The 20,603-nt window shown below is 45.1% G+C and overlaps 3 protein-coding genes across 4 annotated transcripts; 2 read left to right on the top strand and 1 right to left on the bottom strand.

Moving 5' to 3' along the window:
* The first annotated feature begins 1,841 nt into the window (after positions 1 to 1,841).
* On the top strand, positions 1,842 to 9,018 carry tuft1b (tuftelin 1b). The gene is made up of 11 exons (XM_085901001.1): positions 1,842 to 1,974; positions 6,259 to 6,357; positions 6,433 to 6,507; positions 6,570 to 6,635; positions 6,729 to 6,806; positions 7,176 to 7,283; positions 7,375 to 7,598; positions 7,669 to 7,774; positions 7,913 to 7,996; positions 8,155 to 8,249; positions 8,334 to 9,018. Exons 1-11 carry the CDS (start codon positions 1,930 to 1,932, stop codon positions 8,404 to 8,406), a joined length of 1,053 nt encoding a protein of 350 aa, XP_085757127.1. The 5' UTR covers positions 1,842 to 1,929; the 3' UTR covers positions 8,407 to 9,018.
* On the bottom strand, positions 8,720 to 11,009 carry LOC147041071 (lipid transport auxiliary protein 1-like). 2 transcript variants are annotated; one of them, XM_085901006.1, is made up of 7 exons: positions 10,861 to 11,009; positions 9,994 to 10,095; positions 9,804 to 9,912; positions 9,682 to 9,735; positions 9,452 to 9,618; positions 9,328 to 9,386; positions 8,720 to 9,263 (listed from the first exon to the last, which is right to left on the bottom strand). In XM_085901006.1, exons 2-7 carry the CDS (start codon positions 10,054 to 10,056, stop codon positions 9,056 to 9,058), a joined length of 660 nt encoding a protein of 219 aa, XP_085757132.1. In that variant the 5' UTR covers positions 10,057 to 10,095; positions 10,861 to 11,009; the 3' UTR covers positions 8,720 to 9,055. The 2 variants fall into 2 exon arrangements, with proteins under 2 accessions (XP_085757132.1, XP_085757131.1); XM_085901005.1 differs by lacking the exon at positions 10,861 to 11,009 and adding an exon at positions 10,158 to 10,741.
* ubap2l (ubiquitin associated protein 2-like) lies at positions 10,057 to 20,326 on the top strand. The gene is made up of 30 exons (XM_085900997.1): positions 10,057 to 10,207; positions 10,877 to 10,949; positions 12,066 to 12,204; positions 12,326 to 12,403; positions 12,529 to 12,639; positions 12,732 to 12,906; positions 12,983 to 13,084; positions 13,161 to 13,206; positions 13,776 to 13,882; positions 13,961 to 14,020; positions 14,099 to 14,151; positions 14,247 to 14,332; positions 14,455 to 14,635; positions 14,701 to 14,899; positions 14,985 to 15,307; positions 15,394 to 15,566; positions 15,638 to 15,758; positions 15,853 to 15,892; positions 16,024 to 16,231; positions 16,307 to 16,373; positions 16,467 to 16,758; positions 16,845 to 16,933; positions 17,012 to 17,065; positions 17,145 to 17,226; positions 17,314 to 17,534; positions 17,618 to 17,717; positions 18,325 to 18,480; positions 18,640 to 18,707; positions 18,794 to 18,991; positions 19,076 to 20,326. Exons 3-30 carry the CDS (start codon positions 12,109 to 12,111, stop codon positions 19,169 to 19,171), a joined length of 3,582 nt encoding a protein of 1,193 aa, XP_085757123.1. The 5' UTR covers positions 10,057 to 10,207; positions 10,877 to 10,949; positions 12,066 to 12,108; the 3' UTR covers positions 19,172 to 20,326.
* Positions 20,327 to 20,603: the final 277 nt, after the last annotated feature.

The raw sequence follows: 20,603 nt of genomic DNA, 5'->3' as shown, positions 1-20,603 counted from the left end.
GTTGTCACATTTTTTGTTTTGTTTGTTTGGGTGCTCTACTCGTAACTATCTAATCCTTAATTTGCATTGCGGTAATTACTCTAGACATCAAGCTGATCCAGTTCCACACCGATCTTGACTTCAAACTCTCTCCTGGATTAAGAAAAAGTGCATTTTTTGAGGCAGCGGAAATGTATTTCACTAACATTTCATCATCTGACTGGAATCATGTGAACTTAAACATCCGACAGCACCTTTATTTTTTTCTGGAGTAGCCACACTTCCTGTCTATGTCAAGGTAAGCGAGTTCGGCACTCGTGAGGTAAATAAAGCAGTCTTATCCTATTTGCAGGTCGCGATACAGAATTAAGTCGGCTAGCTATGTTGCAGGTGGCCGGCGTTTTGTACTACGGCGAAATGTGATGAATAGTTTGGGGCGGGGGGGAGGAAAACACATTAAGAGACCTTATGGCATCGTTTTGGAAGAAATTGAGGCAGGCATCCGAGGGCCGGATGGTGTATTGGACTAAAAGGCAAAGTAAATGTTTGACGCTTGGATCCGACGTCAACCTCTCTCAGGTCAGGAAACTATTTTGAACGATTTGATCTAAAAGTTGTATCAAAGATTGCCAGTCAGCATGATACATGATAATAGTGCATAATACATGACTTTTGCAGCTCAAGGCAGTTTATTTTTTTATTTTGTGGGGTTTATTAAATATATTTTTGAGTTGTAGTTAGTTTTAGTTGTTTTGATTTAGTTTTGTTGTTTACTTTTTCAATTTAGTTCATCTACACTGTAAGATGTAAAAAAAATGACATGCACGTAACAGCGATTTTGTGCTATATGTGTTACAATAGCGCCCTCCTGTGGTTTGTCTGAAAAATTGCTGAATTTCATGTTCACTGTGCATGTTACAGTTGCTCTATTTTTGTAGTATTTTTATTTAAATCTAGTACAATATTTTCATGTGTGTACTATACTTTTGAATTTAATATTTAAAAAAATATTTAGATCCGATTTTTACTTTTTAAAACAAAAGGGAGAAAATCTAAAAAATAGATCTTAAATATAAAACACACCTGAACTGTACTTTATGGATATAAATATAAATACCAAGATAAATTACTGTACTTGATTTAAAGAAAAATACTACAAAAATAGAACAAATACTGCAAAAATAGAGCAACTGTAACATCCACAGTGAACATTTAATTCAGTGATTATTCACCCAAACCACAGGAGGGCGCTCTTGTTACACATATAGCACAAAATCGCTGTTTTGTGCACGTCACATTTTTAGATTAACTAGATTTCAAAAACTAACAAAGTACACATATGAACTCTACTTAGCAAAGTTAAAGTACACACATGAATTGTACTTGTAAAAAATACTGTACTAGATTTAAATAAATATACTAAAACAAAATACAACAACCGTAACGTAATTCTGTGATTTTTTACACTCAAACCACAGGAGGGCGCTATTGCTACACGTATAGCCAAAATCCCTCTTACAGGCACGTAACAATTTTGAATACTGTAGCCAAACATGTCAAATATATATTACAGTAAATTTACGTTATGTTATGTACCACTAATACTTTTTAGGAATACGCCACGGCCTGCAATTTGAAACCACACCTTTGACAAGTTTGCATATGTTTTACTGTCTTCCGTGACCTAACAACCACTTTCCATTGAATTAACAGCCGACTTTAATAGGAAATAAATCATAACCGCATAAAGATGAAAAGCACAAACAAACTAGAATGGAGTTAAGTGGTGTAAAGTTTGGTTGCCAGGGCAACGTGACGCAAGGTTTGCGGAAGAGGAACGCCTGCAAGGTTCGACTTGTGAACTTGCACACGCGCCACGTTCACGTCAGTGTGCATGAGCCTGCACACTCATGCACACTTTATGCGTCGGTTTTTACGCTGCATGGCAAGATGGCAGAGGGGAAGACGGACGACGGACACCGGCCGAGGACCACCGTGAGTAACTAAGCTATGCTAACCTGCTTATTCAACTAACGAGCCAGCTTAGTTAGTTACCCCAAGTTATTGCGACAGCATGAATTTGTCCGTTAGTGCGACGTCAGAAGGAAAACCTGCCAATTACAAAAATAAATAGACTTGTAATGTTTTTAATACTGTTAACACTGTTGTGATTCAAGTTAATCTTTTTTTCTATTTTTATTTTCTTTTTTTTTTTTAATACTTTTTCAACTATTTAAATTCACAAATATTGGAAGAAATAGTGTCTTTTAAAAAAATACTAAAATAAGAGGGAATAAATAATAAAATAAAATAAAAAACTTAGCTATAGACATTTCACACAAATGGAAATCTAAGTAATATAATAATACAAAAAATATTGGAAAAAAAGTGTGCAAAATATTAAACTATTAAGAAAAAAATAATTATTAGCCAGTCACCATGTAAATACTTACAATGTTTTTTAATGTGTTTTTTTTAGAACTATCAATAGACCTTTTGCACATGTAGCTTGATCATGTCAGTGTGTGTCACACGGCTTGGTTTGATATTAACCAAGGGACCATGTCTTACTGTAAGTCCTGTCGTGTACTTTGCAACTTAACCTGCAGCCGTGGACCCTAACCTTTTTCAGATAGAAATTGCATCAGTCTCAAAGCAGTTTTGCATCATTAGGATGAGTCACGTTTTCACGACTCGTTTTGGGGCATGTCTGTGTTCCCTTGAATATTCTCTATATTAAAAAGAAAAAAAAAAGCCGTCTATTGTGTTTTCCTCTTTAAACATACCATCCGTAACCGCAATTACTTTTGCCATTGTTCACACAGGGGCCTTTAGAGATTTCATTATGTTCTTAGTTGACACTGACGTTTTTCTTAAGAACCTCAACATTGTTCAACAGTGTTTTTGTTGCCTTAAGCCATTAGATGAATATGCGTTTTGCTGACTGCGGGCATGAAAGAACAACTTGAAAATGTCAAACTGTCAAGCCTGTACAAATACAGTCATGTTACAAAGAAATTTGCGGCGAGGATAAAACATTCGAGGAAAACTCCCTCTGGCTTTATCGCCTACATTTTTTAAGGTGTGCGTCTTGCGTGAGGAACGTTTTGGAGTTGTTGTGTTGTGTCAACAAAGACTTGAATGTCCTTGTGTCGGTCATTTAAGGTTAAAATATTTTAGCGGTGAAAATGCTAGCCTAGCAATCAAATGTGAATAGTAGCATTTAAAAAAAAAAAAAGGTGATGACAACCATAGATAAAACAGAAAGTTGTGTCAATAAAAACCTATTGTGTAGTTATTATTTTCAATGGAAGGAAAGTCGTTTGAAAACTGGAATGGCTTGCTTGTTGGACAAAGAATCCTATAAAAATAGTTACATGCCAGTGCAGCGCTTGGCATTGACTTTGTTTACACAGTTGTGTGTTGACAATGCACACTCTGTGTGTGTCTTACATAAAGACACCTCATTAATCTATTTTACATAACACATTCCTCACAACGTTGCCACCCCTGTCACCTGGCTACTCGATGAATAATCGAATAATAATCCCTATCATAAGAAGAAAGATGAATATAGTTTAAGCGGCTAACGTTAAATGTAGCCCAACAGGGGGTGCTGTTGCAACCGGCTCTAGATGAAAGCATGGAACAATCTGGTGACAAAACAGGGTTGGCAGCTGGCTGGTGAGCCTCGCCCAGACGTTTAAGGGAAGCAGACTTCCCACGCCCTGACTCACACACACACACACACACACACACAAATTATCACACACACTACGCCGGCTGTCTGGATCGCAGCTTCCCTGGTCGATGTTAAGAAGACCACCGTTGTGTTCGTCTTTGAGGAGGTAGATATGACCCCAAGAGAATTGTTTATTTTCTCGCAACCTGCGAGTCATGAACTGCATGTGAATGCTGAGAGATGTTGATAGTGGAAATAGTAAAGAGATTCTTTGGGTGGAAGATCAAATCTTTGGTGAATATAGCAACCGCGTTTGTCAATTCTTGAGCTTCTGCTTTCAAAATGTTCTTAGTTTAAAGCAATTTTGGTTGTTTTTGACTCTGAAAAAAATGTAATTGCTGAATTATGATCATTTGAATGAATCCTTTTGCATCTTATTGCAAATGTGCAAACAATTTGAGTAGTCAAATTCAATTGACCTATTACGATTTGCATTTTAGGTTTGTCCTGAAATGTCAACTCAGGGCCGAATATCCTTAACCTCTTGTGAGTTATGTAAATAATCTTCGATGACATTTTGCCAGCAAATTTAAAATCTAGATTTTAGTAGGTGTGTGTGACGTGTCAATCAATCGCCGACTGGACTGTCGAGTTGGGAAGCGGCTAGCTTAATTTTTTTGATTGTTATAGTAATGTCACGATGCTCTGCGATTTAGTCTGCACTAAGAATTGGAATTCACGTGTTGGCGCGAACCCTGTTGCTGCGATGTTGTCACATATGTTGATGTATGGCCCGTGAACCTCGGCGCCATATTTGCAGCGGCCATGTTAAAAACCACACTTCCTTCACAACTTGTTGGTTGTTGTTTTTAGCTTTGCGCGTCTCGCGTGTCAATCCGCCCCCTGTCAGAAAACAAAATTGGTTCCTGTTTGGCGCTTTTACTGACGCAGTAGTCTCAGAACGAGTCATGTCAGTTCACATTATATGAGCACGCCTAAAGTTTTGCTAACTGCATTAACCTCCGCCCCTAATTTTAGCATATTGTCGATTGTCTTTAGCTTTGTTTGCGCTCAGTGAAAGCAGCTTTTGTTTTATGAAAAATATGTTGTAATATTCTCAGTAAAAAAAGGCTGCAATTGTATTTGAAAAAAAAAAAAAAAAAAAATCTTCTCAACGAGGTGTGGTAGAACTTTCGCCGCCGGGCTTTCTCTCGTTGATGGTTTTCGCAGATTTCATTTTACTGTCACTCAAACCCAAATAGTTAACATGACTGCTAACCCGAAGCTTCCCGATGGTATGCTGCTTCTTCGGCGGCATGATTCAATGAATTTCCCGCCTGGAATGGAACGTTGTGTTCTGTTGGAGAACATTACCTTATTGACCTGAAGGCAATTTAGCTCGCACATCAATCATGATTCTTGTCAAGAAACAAAAAAGGCCTCAGAATAGGTCAAGTTTTTGTAGGAGTAAAATAAAAAAAATATCAACTGATTTATATCAATTGACCAAGCTAGTCGGTCGTCGCGGCTTGCTAGCGCTAGAAGCTAACACCGGCCTCTCCACGTGCCTCGAAAAGCCAAAGAACAAATAAATTTGCTTGGTATTTTCGCACAATTTGAGCCACTGTTTGTTATCTAACAAATTAAGAAGTTGTTAATTTTCTTCCCATTGTGCTCTCTGTCAACCTTTTTCACGGCTAATTACGCTTAGCCTAGCGCTGAACTTTGCAACGCTCACATTTCAATTTAACAACCTAACGCGACATGCTGGGAATGTGTCATTGACGGATATTTAATGTGCGGCAGCGTGGTGCGAAACTTTCTGCTTTTTCCATCGTTTCCACTCAAGTTACGTAACTTAAGACCCCCGGTTGAAGTTTATGAACTGCTTCACACCTGGCTGCTAAACCTGTAAAAATACTTGCGAAAATGGTGACACCCTACTTTATTTTGTTTTTGGAAATGTGTTGTGACCACAAACAATGCAGCACTGCAGTGCAAACCCAACAGCAAGAACATTTTGCTTTGTGTTACTTTGGGAATAAATACCACATCATTATTTCTGGAGCCAACACCCCAAAAAATTAGAGTGTCCTTTGCTCAGTCAAGCGAAAAGCCGGTCTTAAGTCAGTTTTTTGACTGAATGGGTGTTCCCCCAAAAGGACCTTCAATATCCCAATATGAAGTGTGTAAATATATTAAGGATGTTAATAATAAATCAAATGTGATGATTATTTGGACATTTGCGTCACAAAAAAATAACCCAAACAAATTGACGCTTTGAAATGATCGCGTGACTTGAGAATGTCTTCCAAACTATCCAACTGACTATTTGTATTATTCTTATTGCCATGGCAAACAGTGTGTTGTTGTTGTGAAGGCTTGGGTGGCCCGATTGTTTTTACTCCTCCAGTGACTCGTGACGTTGCCCCCAGGGGTCCAAACGTGCCCTTATTATGGGTTGCCAGGCAACCGCTGTTTGGCCGTCACACATCTTCAGCTTTAGGGCAAATCACGTGTGGCTTTTTAAGCTCCGCCCCTCCTTTGCCTTTTTCCTTTCCTCTGGTGTCCACTTATCGTCCACATCTGCCACGCAGGACAGCGGCGTCGCATCGGTGCCGCCAAGGAATCCCGACGAGCGGGTCGCAAGTCCTCGGCTGGAAGCTCTCGCGGAGGAAAGTGTGCAAGTCATCAAGGTACGTGAGCAGTTTTTTTTTTTTTAACAATCGTCGTGGCACATGGTGTGGATTTAACGGCGGCGTGCGGCGTAGGTGTACCTAGACGGCGGACCCGAGACGGAGTACAGCGTCAAGATGTTGACGGACGAGGTGTCGCAGATTCAAGAGGTGAGAGTGAGGGCGAAGGAATGATTCATGTACGACGTGTTTCATATTTGCTCAACTTTCAGGTGAGATATTGTCTGAAGACCCTCAGAGAGCAGATGGCGGCGAGACAAAATGGTAACAACAAGAAAGTAAGTCGAAACAACAATCTTTTTTTTTTTTTTAATGAATCAAAGGTGAATGAAACAAGGCATGATGATTCAAATGTTTATTTTCTTTTTCAGTATCCCACTAATGGCTACACAGTCAACCACATGCCCAACGTCGCCAATGGAAACATTTACAACTACATTAACCATGATGTAAGTACTTCAACATTTATAGTGCTCGTGTGTGTGTGTGTGTGTGTGTGTGTGTGTGTGTGTGTGTGTGTGTGTGTGTGTGTGTGTGTGTGTGTGTGTGTGTGTGTGTGTGTGTGTGTTATGCTTACTTTCCTTTTAAAAAGAAAAATCAATAAAGCACATTTAAAGAAGATCCGCTTATACGGATGTTTCTAGCTGGCACACGCAATCGTCTTTCCGGCTCATTAACACTGCCGGAGCTAGGCGAGGGGGGGCGGGGAGGCACTGGCCCCTTCTGAAATATACTAACGGAGAATTTGTGACTCACAATCAGATGCACCACAGAAGATCCAAATGAAAATGCCCTGCTTCTTATCACTGCATTCTCAGGAGAGTGATGATAATCACGTGCAATATCTGAGGGAAGAAACCAAGCGCCTCTACGCCCAGATGAAAGATATGGAAAGTTGGCATCGGGAGGAGAGAGAGCGGCTGCTGGTGTGTGCGGCGGATTATTCAAATTCAATTGCATTTCTAGATGTGCCAAGAGTAGAAGTTATAAAAAAAATGGAGTCTCCTTCTTGGACAGATGGAGTCAAAGGAGCAACGGGCCCGTCTGGAGGAACAGTCGGAGCGTCTCCAGCGGGCGGAGACGGACTCGGCGGAGCGAGGTCGGCGGGTGGAGGAGTTACAGAGGCTGCAGGGGAACATGGAGGTCGAGAGCAGGGTCCTGCGGGACAAAATGGCCGCCGGCGAGGCCGAGCTACAGCGGCTCCAGGCGGACAGCGGTGAAGGAAAGGAGAAAGAAGACAGGTAACGAAACCAAGTCTGTGTGCGCGCGTGTGTTTGTGTCGTAGCGACAATGTTATGTTTGTGTTTTCAGACGTGGTCAGTTGGAAACGGAGGTGGCCATTTTGAAGGAGAAGATCCACCACTTGGACGACATGCTGAAAAGTCAACAAAGGAAAGTGCGACACATGATTGAACAGGTACACACATTTCAAATACTCAGGAAGTCATTAGTGAGGAAATTACATTCGCTAGAAGAACATCAAGCAACTGAAACCAAACTCCTTAATTAGCCGTGGTAAAATTAGCCTGACTCTTTTGTACGCACGTGTGTACAGCTGCAGAACTCGCGTACCGTCCTCCAAGAACGAGATCGGGTCATCGGGGATCTGGAGGAGAAAGTGGCCTTCCTGGAAGCCGAGGTCAGACCACTTCCCAAAGTCATACAATTTTAAAGTTTAAAAAAAATTCTTCCACTCAGTAAACGGGGGATTATGTTACTTTGCTTTTACTTTATTTTACTTTTTTATGCTACACTCCTTAGATTCTTTGTGCACTTTTCTAAAAAAAAAAAAAACAGAACCGAGAGTTGCACGACCACATGGAGCATTTCTTGGCGGGCCGTGACCCCCCGCCACTCAAGAGCGCCGAGAACAAGCCGGTCATCATCTACAGGTGAGCTACGCTTCCCGTTGGCTCATTGTGATAATCATCAAGAAATCATTTGAAATGTCCAACGATGTTTTATTTTTATCTCAGCAAACCTCTGACGCCGTCGACAGCCAACAACAAGTCCCTCCCCTTCATCAAAGTCATCGAGATCAAGTCGTAAATCGCGCAATCACAAAAGTGTAAATATGTTATTTAAAGAGTGCTTTGCATCTGCTCATAATCGCGCCCCCCCCCCCCCACATTGAATCATGTGCACGTTTAACGACTGCATAGTGTAATCCAGAGTCACGAGTGCTTCTGAATGTAAATTTGGAATGTAGATAAACACTAAAGCGCATTCACGTTTGTGTACTAAATCCGTAAATAAATTGGATGTAAACATGTCTGAACTGACAGACATGCGACTGAATTTCAAGGAAGATTTTGGGAGACACATTGTAACCAAAACAAAAATTATATGAAAATAACACAATCCTGAGAGTTTTTTTTCTTTTAATTATCTTTTTTTTTTTTTTTAAATCAGAATCCTGCGATTTCAGTCACATTTTTCAGTGAAATGATCTTGTTGTAATGACAGTAATTGACTTTGTCAATAGAGAAAAAAACTACAACAGCGTAGCAGTGCCATCTAGTGGACGAAAGACAACATTGATGACTGATTTTTGAATTCATTGAAGAAACTGAAATTCATTTGTACATGACGCAGAATTTTAATCGGAGGTGACACAGCAATAAATTATATTTACAAAAATGTCACAACAACAAATAAACGATGTCCAAATGTGCTTCTACACACACACACAATTCAGTCACAAAGTGCTCTCCAGCGTATTGTAGTTGTCTTTGAAACTCTTCAGCTCCAAGAAGTGTTTGGGCCTCTTGCTGCGTGGGCCGGTCGACGGCAGGTAGGTCACCTGGATGGTGGACGGAGCGTTGCGGGCCGGAGAACCCGTCAGGTCCTTGGCCGCGGACTGATGCTGCTGCTCCACATTGCTGTTGCTCCAGTACGCCTTCACACTGTCATCAAAACACGAGATGGTTCTTTCTTTGCCTCATGGAGTTAAACGTGAGTAATACTCACACGTCTGCTAATTCGTTGAGTGCCCGCTGGTATTCTAGAAACTCTGCTTCTCCGAATACCTAGAAGGTGATAAAGATTGAGATATGCAGCCTTAAATGTATGCCACCGTGTTGGGAGTCCGCACCCCGGTGCCGTGACGGGCGCTGTCGTAGCCTTCAAGCAGACGGTCGATGAGAGCGCCGTGGCTACTCTTGATTAGCGAGTGTGAGTTTCGTAGCTCCAGCAACCAGCTCCGGAAACTTCGGCCTGTGAAGGCGCTAGGGCTACTGCACATCTCCTCCAGAGGGATGCCTGACGATGAGGAAATTCATGATGATAAAAAGGAAGCGTGAAGGTTATTTATTTGCCTCTCACCTGAGTCCCGAATGGCGTCCAGGGCTTTCATCCTGTACAGGTAGTTATAACAACCTGCAAGATAGAAGTGATTTACCCTGATGCTTCTTACAAAATGCATGCGAGAGGTGACAGAAACTCACTGAGCTGTGATCCACGCCTGAGCCTGGCATCATTTTCGGGAAGGAGACGAGGTTCGAACCGGATCTCGTGAACTTTAGATAAACGGGAGTCGATCTGCTCTCGTAGTACCTGTTAGAAACACAACAAATGCCTCCAAAAAATATTGAAAATTACACATAATGTCATTGTTTTGTTTTTTGTTTTTTTAACCTTTGGAGCATTGTGGCCGATGGGTGCATGTGGGCCGCGACGGGATCTCATGGCAAAACGCATAATTTGCCTTTTGACGAAGATGAAGAGCAGCACGAAGACCTGTCAACATATAATGTTAGAATAAACACAGAATAAATGCGTAAACTGTCTATTTAACTCACCAAGCTGCCGTACGCCATCACCAGAACAACATTAACACCTGATAGTGGCGGTGAGTCTGCCATATTGGCACCGAAGTGTTTAGAAATGTTTTGATATCCTTTGTTTACAAGTGAGCTACATTAGCTCGCTAGTTAGCATGTCGCTACCTTCGAAGCCAATGTCTTCTCCTAATGCATAAAACTGAAGCTATTTTCTAATTAAATTTTTTGATAACATTATCAATACCCACGAAATGATTGCGTGACATCTTTGGTAGATTTAGTCGAGCTACGCGGCTAACGCTGGCTCGCTTTTCGGCTAAGCTAGTTAGCTAAACCCGACTGGCGTTGGTCGCCTCATAATTACCGTAAGTATAGTAAAAAAAAAAAAACTCGGAAACTTGTTATTGATTTAGCTTATATTGTATATTACGGTTTGAGCGCTGTGTACTTATGTTGTATTAATAAACTGTACATTATACTCGACAACATATGTACATTACGCATTTTTTCTGGGTTTTATGTGTGAAAAGCAAAGTTTCCACCAATGCTTAAGTCCATGCAGTCTTTTTATTTATCAAAAATTGTTTTTTTGTTAAACGACATTCGTACCAACATTCGCCGGCGCATGTTATCTTTGATGCGCATCAGTCGCAATGATATGTCACCGGCTAGGGGTGAAAAAAAATATGCCCAAAATAAAGCTTTATTAGTTAGTGATCACATGTTTGTTGGTCCAGCTTCCTCCAAGCACTGTGAAGCAGCAGACCACATGACACAGCTCTCCGTGGTGTCAGAGTGGAAGAGAAACAGGTAAACGTCGGTGGTTGTTACGTGTTATAAGGAGAGAGGGGGGGAAAAAAATCCCAACTTTTTGTGTGACCATTTTTCTACAAGTGCAAGTTGGAGGCCATTGTCCTTATCGTGAAGAAATAGAACCTAGCAAGGTTCGGGAACGAGACTATTTATCGGCCGGTGTCTTGTCTAGTCTGAAGCCGGCCGGGTTCCTGGTCAGTAGGGTGGCGTTTCTTGTCTCTTTTAGAGGAACGGGAACGAGATTTTAATCTTTTAAATTGAAACCTCTTTAATGCTGTTTTCACGTAAAGAACGCCCTTTCAATATTGTGGAATTCTGGTCTTTATTATCAATGCCAGCTAACTAGTTAGCCTTTAGCCACGTCCAGTTAGTTGAACCTAGCGTAGCTAAGTAGTTAGCATCCAACTAGTGGGGAAATGACGTCTTTTCGGGGGGTCAGTCAAGTCTAACACGGTGACCTAGTTAATCGAATTCATGTAGTTGGCAAAGTAGCTTTTACGACAGTAAGACACATATTGATCATTGATTGGTTTGCGTGTATTGAATCGACACTCGCGAGCTACCGTTAGCCCCGTGCTAAAAGTTAGCCTCGTCGCCATGAGGTGTAGCCGCTCGAGGCGGAAGCCCACCGAGACTTCAAAGCTTGATCATATTCACCCCCCTTCTCCGTCACCTATTCCATATTTTATTAGCTATTTTTTCTATTGTTAATATGACTTGTTTGATAAGATGGACATGGCTCAGCGTCAGGCTTGTTTTCTTGTTTCTGTGTCAGTCCAAGCCGAGCTTTTTACGTAACGTGTGCAAGATTAAGCAGTCGTTTTCGATAACGAGGTTGACAGCATAACAAAAAACGCATTCATGTTGACCCCCCTTTGGCAGTTTTACCTAAACCTAACCCCTAAAGTGTTCTCGCCAATGCATTGTGATCCAGCTACTACTTCACACAATTGCCCCACTGAGGTTACTTTCATTTTAGGACAGTGATGTTTTGACTTGTAAACGGGTCGTTGCGCACTTGTACCTTGGAGCCTTATCTTGTTTCCCACAAGAATTGGCTTTGTGTTATTTGAAGTATGTGATAAAGTCACTCGTATCTCTTTCTCTCCTCAGGTGTGATTTGTTGTAAATAACTTGTTTGTATATACTGTAAATCATGACGTCCGTGGGCGGAAACCGGGCCCGGGGCAGCTGGGAACAGACACAGCAAGGCCAGACGCAGGGCCAGACACAGCACAAGCAAAGACCTCAGGTAAACTTTTGTTCCAAGTTATTTTCCACTTTCTAAGACTGGAGTGACTTTGATTTTGGCCAGATTGTCGTCGTCACCTGAAGCTCATTGTGATGAATGTGCTCGTGTCCTCTGGCAACAGGCCACAGCGGAGCAGATCAGACTTGCGCAGATGATTTCAGACCACAATGATGCAGACTTTGAGGAGAAGGTCAAACAGGTGACGAGCGCTTTTTTTTTCCGTTGTCCTTTTTAAGATTTTCTTCCGGGCTGTTTTCAATATGATGCCCCCCCCCCCTCATCTGTCATTGAAAGGGGAAATGAAGCAGTGTTTTGCTTTTTCAGCTGATTGACATCACGGGCAAGGACCAGGACGAGTCTATGATCGCATTGCATGACTGCAACGGTGATGTCAACAGAGCCATTAATGTTCTACTGGAGGGCAGCCCAGACACTGTAAGTCTTTCAACTGTCTCCTTGTCTTTCAACATTCTGTTTGCATGGCGCTGTTGTGATTTATTATTATTATTATTTTATTTTAATCTCAGGACTCGTGGGAGATGGTGGGGAAGAAGAAAGGCATGTCAGGCCAGAAGGAGCCTAGCCACCTTGAGATCGGAGAGGACGGCAAAGAGAACCGGGAGAAAGTAGAGAAGGATGCAGCACGTCGGCGAGGGGGAGCTCCTCGCAGGGGCCGCGGTGGTTCCCTCAGAGGGCGAGAGTGTACGCCTGTTTATGTTGTAGTTTGTATTTGGAACAGCTGTTGTTTTATTGTCTGATTCCTCCTCCTTGACTCCAGTTCGAGGTCAAGAGAACGGCTTGGACGTAGGCAAGGCGGCAGTGGTGGGCAGGGGCGCCGAGCGAGGCCGCAGGGCGCGCGGGCGAGGAAGAGGGACGCTCGGTGAGTTGCCGGCCGTTGTCATGACGTTCGTCGCGTGAACAATCTCAAGTTTTGCTTTGGCTTCGCTTCGCTCTAGGAGCATCAGGGCGGCGAGGAGGGCGCTTCTCTGCACAGGGCATGGGGTAAGTCCTTAGACAACCGGGAGGCGGGGGGGCGGCTTTGTTCCGCTGTTGCCATGACCACAGGAGCGTAGTACCCTGGATCTATTGTTTAGTGTTAATCCACAGCAGAAGTGGACGTGGTTCAGCCTGTGGAACGAAACGGTGCCAAGTCGTTTGAGTCTCTAAGACAGTTTCTCATCGAGCGCTTCAGATTCTTCAAACCGAAAATGATCAGCCCATTCATGTCGTGCAGTTAATAGAAAAAGACTCTGCGGTTGTCCTTGAACGCTTCAAAGGAAAGTTAATGAAATATGATTCTTCCATTTCACCACCGTCTCTGACTCCTACAACATTCCTCGGAAATGACTCCACAGCTCCCAACCTGATGCCCTGACCTTTGCACTGGTGGCATTGGGGGAGGTGCCGAGCATATTTGCTGATAAAGTTGTTTCAACAGGCGTATCATTTAGTAGGAAGTCAAAAGATTAACTCTTTGCTCAAGCTATGTGAACATTACTTTGTTCTATTTATAAGTTCCCGCATATATATGTGACATTTTCACTTGAACTGCACTTTTCTTAAAAATCCAGAACCTTCAACCCCGCCGACTACGCCGAAACGAGTCAGACGGACGAAAACTATGGCGGAGGAAGCACCTGGAACAACACGGGTGGGATGGAGACGGAAGAAGGCGCACGTGAGTGCATCTCAAAAATCCAGAGTTGTCATGTTGTACATTTGGTCTGACGGTCGAATTGAAAACTCCTCTTTCCAGGATTGGAATACCCTCCGGGAGAGGGAATGACTTACCCGGCCAAGTTTGACTCTGTACCAGGTATTTTCACAAGGGAGCTTTATTGATGATTTGTCGTGCTTGGCGCTGGTGTTGACGAGGTTTTTGCCCCTCTCACAGGTGCTTGGAGGACACCCACAGAAGAATGGGGCACTGAGGACTGGAATGAGGATGTGAGTACTTCAACTTTTTTTTTTTTTGGGTGTTCCAAGGAACTCCTGTCTATATTGATGTCAATAATTTCTCGTTTTATTTTCCTACCTGGCAGTTGTCCGAGACCAAGATATTCACAGCTTCTAGCGTGGCGACCATTCCACCACCGCAAGAGAATGTCACCATCACCAAAGGACAGAGGTGGGACCAAAGCGCCTCGTTGTACATGACGTCATCGTTTTTTCTTCCTTTATTGTAAAGTAGCTGCTTTGTATAAATGGCACCAAGCCCAATTAGTTGTGATTTTGCCCCCCCCTCTGTAGGATTGACCTTGCCGTGCTCTTGGGGAAGACTCCCCCGTCCTCCTCGTCTGAAACGGAACCCCAACCCATGGAGGCCGCCCAGCCGCCCCCCTTGCCCCAGTCGCTGGTTTTCAGCAACTCCAAGCAAGGTCCTCCGATCTCCCAAACCTCTTCTGGGGCCGCTTACACCCAGCACAGCATGGTGAGCGCCAATGAAGACTTTTTCTCGGGCAACACGTTGCTACTGATGCACTGTTTTGGTGGCAGGTCAGCATGCTGAACAAGAGCTTTGGGGAGGTGGCGGACCAGAAAGCAGGTACTGGCGGGACCACCGGCTCCCAGTTCCTCGAGCGGTATAAAACCGCCCAGGCGCTGGCTCAGCTAGCCGCCCAGCACCCCCAGACTGGGGTTCCGAATGCCAACCCCCCATCCTGGGACAACAGTGCCAACTCACGGGCACAATATGGTGAGATGTCCCCCAGACTGGAATTGTTTTTGAGTCTTCTTCATCGTATATGATCAGCATAGTCCAATCCTGTTTCTCTGCACAGAGATGAAGACTCAGCCCGAGTCGGCCATCCACACGCCCTTTGCGAAGCGCCCGCCCTTCCAGGCCACGGCCACCACCACGTCATCCATGTTGGAAGTTTTTCTGCCCGGCTCAGCCTCCTCCGCTTCTTCCTTGCCGCCGCAAACCACGTCCTCGCCGCACTCCGTGCCGCCGCCGGCCTCCTCCCTCCCCAAAATGGCGTCGGTCACGCCGCTGGCTCAGCAGGTTTCCCCAAGTTCCTCGGACGCGCAGGGCTCGAGCCCTCTCCCGCTCCAGCAGCACAAACTCAGGGCGCAGAAGAAGAGGACATCCATACCAACAAAGGTAAACAAATGTGTTTGAAACGTCCTCAAATGGTGGCGTCCGCGCAGGAGCTGACAAGTTCTCAAAAACATTTCGTCTTTATTCAGATTCCGGCAATGGCGGTGGAAATGCCCGGCTCCACGGACATCTCCGGCCTCAACCTTCAGTTCGGCGCGCTGCAGTTCGGCTCGGAGCCGACGCTGCCCGAGTACGATTCGGTCTCCTCCAACGCGGCGCCCGTCAACCCGATGCAGAATAGCCTCTACTCCACCCCAAACAGGTTCGTACGCGGGGAATGCACGGTGGGCGGAGCGAGGGCACAAGGCGTGAACGGGACTTGTCAATCTGCAGTGAGTCAACTGCAGCTCTTTCCAACTCCAGCCAGATGGACGTGTACGAGCAGAGAGCAGCTCAGGCGCGGCGTTACCCTCCCTCCGTCTCCTCCTCCCCGCAGAAGGACATGCAGCCCAAGGTAGGCGACGTGTTCGGACGTTCCGAATATTCAACTTCTCCGTAGGCGGTTTCCGTAGAAACCATTGAGCTCACCTTCACTGTTGTTTTTACAGAATGGCTTCAGTTCACTACAAGCGGGACAATCTGTGGAAGGCAAGCATCATGATTCATTTATTTTCATAGCTTTCTTATATTTCTCGTCATTAATTCTCTGCTTCGTTTTTCTTTTCTCATTTCCTCTGGATCGTATATTTTAATTCCTCTCATTTATTATTGTGCCATAGCTTCAGCGGGTTCTGCAGTAGCGCCCAAACCACCATCGGACGCAAACGTGGCACCGGCGATGGCGGTCGCCGGCATGGGCCCCCTGACGGACGGCGGCTCAGGTCCGGCCACCCTGCTGACGACATCCAACCAGGCGCCGCTCGGTGCCCTGGGTCAAGTGGAAGAACTGCCGCCGCCGAGCAGCGTCCCGCCTCCTCAGCATAACAGGTGAAGCCGCGAGTTGACTAAGTCCCGCAGCAGTCGATAAAACGCACGTGATTCAGCGCCAGTGTCTCGTTACAGTGCGCTGTCATCGCAACAAAACAGCCTCGCGCCATCTTCGGGTCGAACGGCCAACTCGAGCTTACTGGTAAGCTCTCCGTATCACACAAGGCCATCTTTGAAGGATAGCCGTCAGATTCCTACACAGCCACACTCTAATGTCATCACCTTCCCTCCGCAGCACCCCAACGTAGATGGCGACTCCAGCCTCCATTCCTCCTCCTCCTTCCCTTCTGTCTCATCCGTGTCGTCGTCCGTTCTCACTTCCGCCGCGGCGCAGGTCTCACTGGGCGCCCCGGTCTCGGCTCAGTCCGGCCTCGGCCCTGTCAGCAATATGCCCATGGGCATCAATGTGGCGTCCATGGGTGGGCATGGTGTGGCCTCATCTCCTGCCACCATCTCCATATCGGCGGGTGCCTCGGCTCCTCCCTCCTCAGTGACTTTGTCATCGCGCAGCTCTGCAGCACCCTCAGGTCTGGCAGACATCAACACAACTGCACCTGTTCTTTATTTCCCCCCGTCCACCCCTCTCACAAACTACATTTGCTGTTAAATGTAGGGAAAGCGCCTCCAAATTTGCCCCCCGGAGTGCCCCCGCTGCTGCCCAATCCATACATCATGGCGCCGGGACTGCTGCATCCCTACCCAGTGAGTGTTACGCCAAGTCTGTGTGTAAACCCGACAGCGTTACACGTGTGGCGTAATAACGAGACGTATCGTGTTCAGACTCAGGTGTACGGCTACGACGACCTGCAGATGTTGCAGACGAGAATCCCACTGGTGAGCGAAGAGTTTTTTTTTTCCCCCATGAGTCGTCATTTCCTTTGTCATCATCATAATCATCTTTCCTTTGTCGCAGGATTATTACAGCATTCCCTTTGCAACTCAAACAACAGCACTGACCGGTCGAGAGGCGAGCTTGACAAATAACCCGTATTCTGGTGAGACTTCCTCCTTTCAATCATTTCGAAGCATATTTGTATCGGACCCCCGAAAAGACCACCCCGTTGCGGTTGTCCCCTCTCAAGGCGATTTATCCAAGTTCGGTCGAGGTGACGCGTCCTCGCCGGCTCCCACTACCACGCTGGCGCAGAATCAGCAGCAGAACCAGAATCAGACTCATCACTCGACCCAGCAACCATTCCTCAACCCGGCGCTACCACCCGGCTACAGCTACACCAGCCTGCCCTACTACACCGGCATGCCGGGCCTGCCCAACACCTTCCAGTACGGTCCCGCTGTCTTCCCGGTGAGGATTGGAGACCCAAACGCAACGGCAGAGCACTTCTCGAGTTGCTCTCTGGATTATAGCTTCTTTCTGCGTTCTTCCAGGTGGCTCCTACCTCGTCAAAGCAGCACGGAGTGAACGTCGGCGCGTCGGCCACACCCTTCCAACAGGCCAGCGGCTATGGTTCCCATGGATACAGCACTGGTGAGCCACCGTGAATGGAGACTGCAAGTCTCGAGCTGTATGACGTGACGGGCGGCTAACGCTACAGCTAAACAGAATGGAATGCTGACGTGGATGTTTTGTTTTGCTGCTCTTATTGGCCTTGGCTGCGGAAGCGATTGCCCTTGATGCAGACGTTATACAAACTTGCTTGATAAGACATTAAAAGCTGAGCTGGCTTTTGTGTATGTTAAGGCAAGTGGGACCACTGCATATTTGTGGTCTAGCATATTTGGCGCCATCTGGTGGCTTCTTGGTGTGAAGTTTCATTTGTTTTTCTTCTGTTTGACACACATCCAAAGTTAAGTCTGCCATCATACCGATATCACACTTCCTATCAAATAAACTTATTATTATCATTATTATTATTTGTGTCGCTGCTACCGCTGCTTCCTGCCATCACTCCAGCTTACTTTCCCCCCTTCCGCACACACAACCTGCCCCCCCCCCCCCCCACCCACTTTGGCCCTCCCTCACAAAGCACTTGCAAACTATTGTTAGCTTTGCTCTTAGTTTGCCAGTGCTCTCTGAGGCAGGTCTAGCTGTGTCTAACGCTGTGGGCTGCGGCTGTGTGTCTCCATTGTTGCAGGCTATGAGGATGTGGGCCAGGCTTCAGGGAGTGGGGATTTCTGTAAGGGCGGTTACGGTAATGCCGTGGCCGCCGCTGCAGCCGCTGCCGCCGCCGCCGCTGCTGCCGCCGCCGCTCAAAACAAACCGGCCAACTCTGTCAGCGGGCCAGGAGTCGGTGAGTGCCGCCCCCCCCCCCCCGTGTCGACGATACAAGGGGTCAGCGTGTGCCACAGCGAACCAGTCGGACCGGAAATGACGTAGCTCGCCGGCAGCGGGTCTCAAACACGTCGATGAATTGCTTCCCAGTCGATGAATTTATCTCTGTCTTTTCTAGGAGTGTCCGTGACCTCGAGCAACACCGGGGTACCTGATATTTCGGGTTCAGTTTACACAAAGACGCAGGTAAGTACTCTGAAAAATCGCTTTAATAGTACTGTGCCGTGTTAACTGGGTGTTTTTTTTTTTTTTTTTTTTCTTCATCTTTCCAGCAGTCATTTGAGAAGCAGGGTTTCCACGCCGCCACTCCCACGGCGTCTTTCAGCCTCCCGTCCGCGCTAGGCAGCGGCGGACCAATCAATGCCCCGGCCGCAGCCGGCTACGCCCCGGCCCCCTTCATGCACATTCTGGCGCCGCACCAACAGCCCCACTCGCAGATCCTCCACCATCATCTCCAGCAGGACGCACAGGTGAGGTCTTTCATCGTCCCTCCCTTTTTTTTTTTTTATTTTTATTTTTTTTAATACTTCTCTTTCCTCACCCTCGCTTCACAGAGCGGCAGCGGCCAGCGCAATCAGACCGCGTCCATCCAACAGAAGTCTCAGATCAATAAGTCAGCATATAACAGCTACAACTGGGGGGCCAACTAGCATCCGACACCATCTCCTGACTTCATTGAAGGTTTCCTCCTGCTGACTCCCCCCCCCCCCCCCTTTCCACCTCATCTTCCTTCGCCTCTTTCTCCTTCCCTGCCAGGATGGAACTGGGAAGGGTACAAATAGTTTGATGACTCACTTTTTGAGCATTCGGGGAAAATCGTATCGTATTCAGCACCCGACCCCCTTTTACTTACGTAACAGAATTATTTCCTAAAAAGAATGTGTTTCCCCTTATGGGTCTTTTATGTTATTGTTGTGCTCGCTATTCCCCCCCCCCCCCAACTTTCTTTTTCTTTCTTACTAATTGGGAGGAATGAAGTAATGTGGGATGGTGGCGATGGATGGGGGCTGCTTATCAGACACCTCCCTCTTCTCAAACTATTCATTTACTTGATTGCTGTTTTGGGTTCACCGATATTTTATGTCCTTTTTAAGTTGGAAGAAACAATTCTCTGGATTTGGTAGAGTTGTGAAGTTTATTTTTTACTAAATATAGATATATTATATATATAAATATATGTGAGCTGGCTTGGAGTGAGGACGTTTGTTAACGTGACTGCGTGCATGTTTGTACACAAGACTGGTGGGGGTTGTTTACTGTGCTTTGTTTTTTGCCTAGCACAGACTTTTCATAGTGTATAAAACATGTACAGTAACTGTTACCATATAAATATGTTGTCACAAGTTATTGAGTGATCCTTCCCCAAGGCCAATCTGCACCCCGATCTGCCTTCCAATAACAATGTCTTTTGGGTTTTGGGAGACCTCTCCATGCGCCACCACCCTTCCCTGCACATTTTCAAGAAAAACTTTAGAGCATCCAATACTGATGGACAGAATTGTACTTATGTTTGTTTTTTGTCAGTGATTTTTTTTCTTTTCTTTTTGTACTGTGCATTTTAAAAGAAAACATGTAAATGGAAAAACGTCTTGTACATATAAACGAAAAAGTACTGTAGTGCCTGTTTGTTTGCTTTACTTCTCTAGTTCCTTGCAAATCTTATTAGAGCTTTTTGTTCCTTTTTTTATTTTGTAAAAAAAACAAATGTACAAATATTAATAAACAAAGACAAAGACATTTTCATCATAGTTACATGTGAATGTCTTGAGGAATCCATGGGTAAAGTAATAAAAACGTTGTGTATATTTTTGTTACTACCGTAATTGCCCGAATATAAGACGACCCTCTTTTTCAAGTTTCAAGTTTGAAAAAAAAAAAGCCTTTTTGAACACCAAGTTAATTTTTATACAGAAAATAATTACAGTACATCTGAAACAAATGATTATAACAATGTATTCGAGAGAAAAAGCATGATATATTGCCTCATTGAAATCATGCAAAAACTGTTCTTAATATCGGAACATTTAAATATGTAAACTAAAGTGCAAACACATTTGTAAATGAATGGCTTCAGGTTTTTCA

Source organism: Syngnathus leptorhynchus, chromosome 20, assembly GCF_054491065.1.
Source record: "Syngnathus leptorhynchus isolate UIUO chromosome 20, UIUO_Slep, whole genome shotgun sequence".
Taxonomy (NCBI): Eukaryota; Metazoa; Chordata; class Actinopteri; order Syngnathiformes; family Syngnathidae; genus Syngnathus; species Syngnathus leptorhynchus.
Note: the sequence above shows the minus strand (reverse complement) of the source record. Positions and strands in the feature narration are given on the sequence as shown.

Coding starts and splice junctions, on each gene's coding strand:
- tuft1b (XM_085901001.1), top strand. CDS start 1,930: ATGGCAGAGGGGAAGACGGACGACGGACACCGGCCGAGGACCACC. Junction 1,975..6,258: donor GACACCGGCCGAGGACCACC/GTGAGTAACTAA, acceptor TCTGCCACGCAG/GACAGCGGCGTCGCATCGGT. Junction 6,508..6,569: donor AGGTGTCGCAGATTCAAGAG/GTGAGAGTGAGG, acceptor CTCAACTTTCAG/GTGAGATATTGTCTGAAGAC.
- LOC147041071 (XM_085901005.1), bottom strand. CDS start 10,220: ATGGCAGACTCACCGCCACTATCAGGTGTTAATGTTGTTCTGGTGATG. Junction 9,387..9,451: donor GCGCCCGTCACGGCACCGGG/GTGCGGACTCCC, acceptor ATCACCTTCTAG/GTATTCGGAGAAGCAGAGTT. Junction 9,264..9,327: donor CTCAACGAATTAGCAGACGT/GTGAGTATTACT, acceptor TTTTGATGACAG/TGTGAAGGCGTACTGGAGCA.
- ubap2l (XM_085900997.1), top strand. CDS start 12,109: ATGACGTCCGTGGGCGGAAACCGGGCCCGGGGCAGCTGGGAACAGACA. Junction 12,907..12,982: donor TTCCCTCAGAGGGCGAGAGT/GTACGCCTGTTT, acceptor CCTTGACTCCAG/TTCGAGGTCAAGAGAACGGC. Junction 14,333..14,454: donor ACCATCACCAAAGGACAGAG/GTGGGACCAAAG, acceptor CCCCCTCTGTAG/GATTGACCTTGCCGTGCTCT.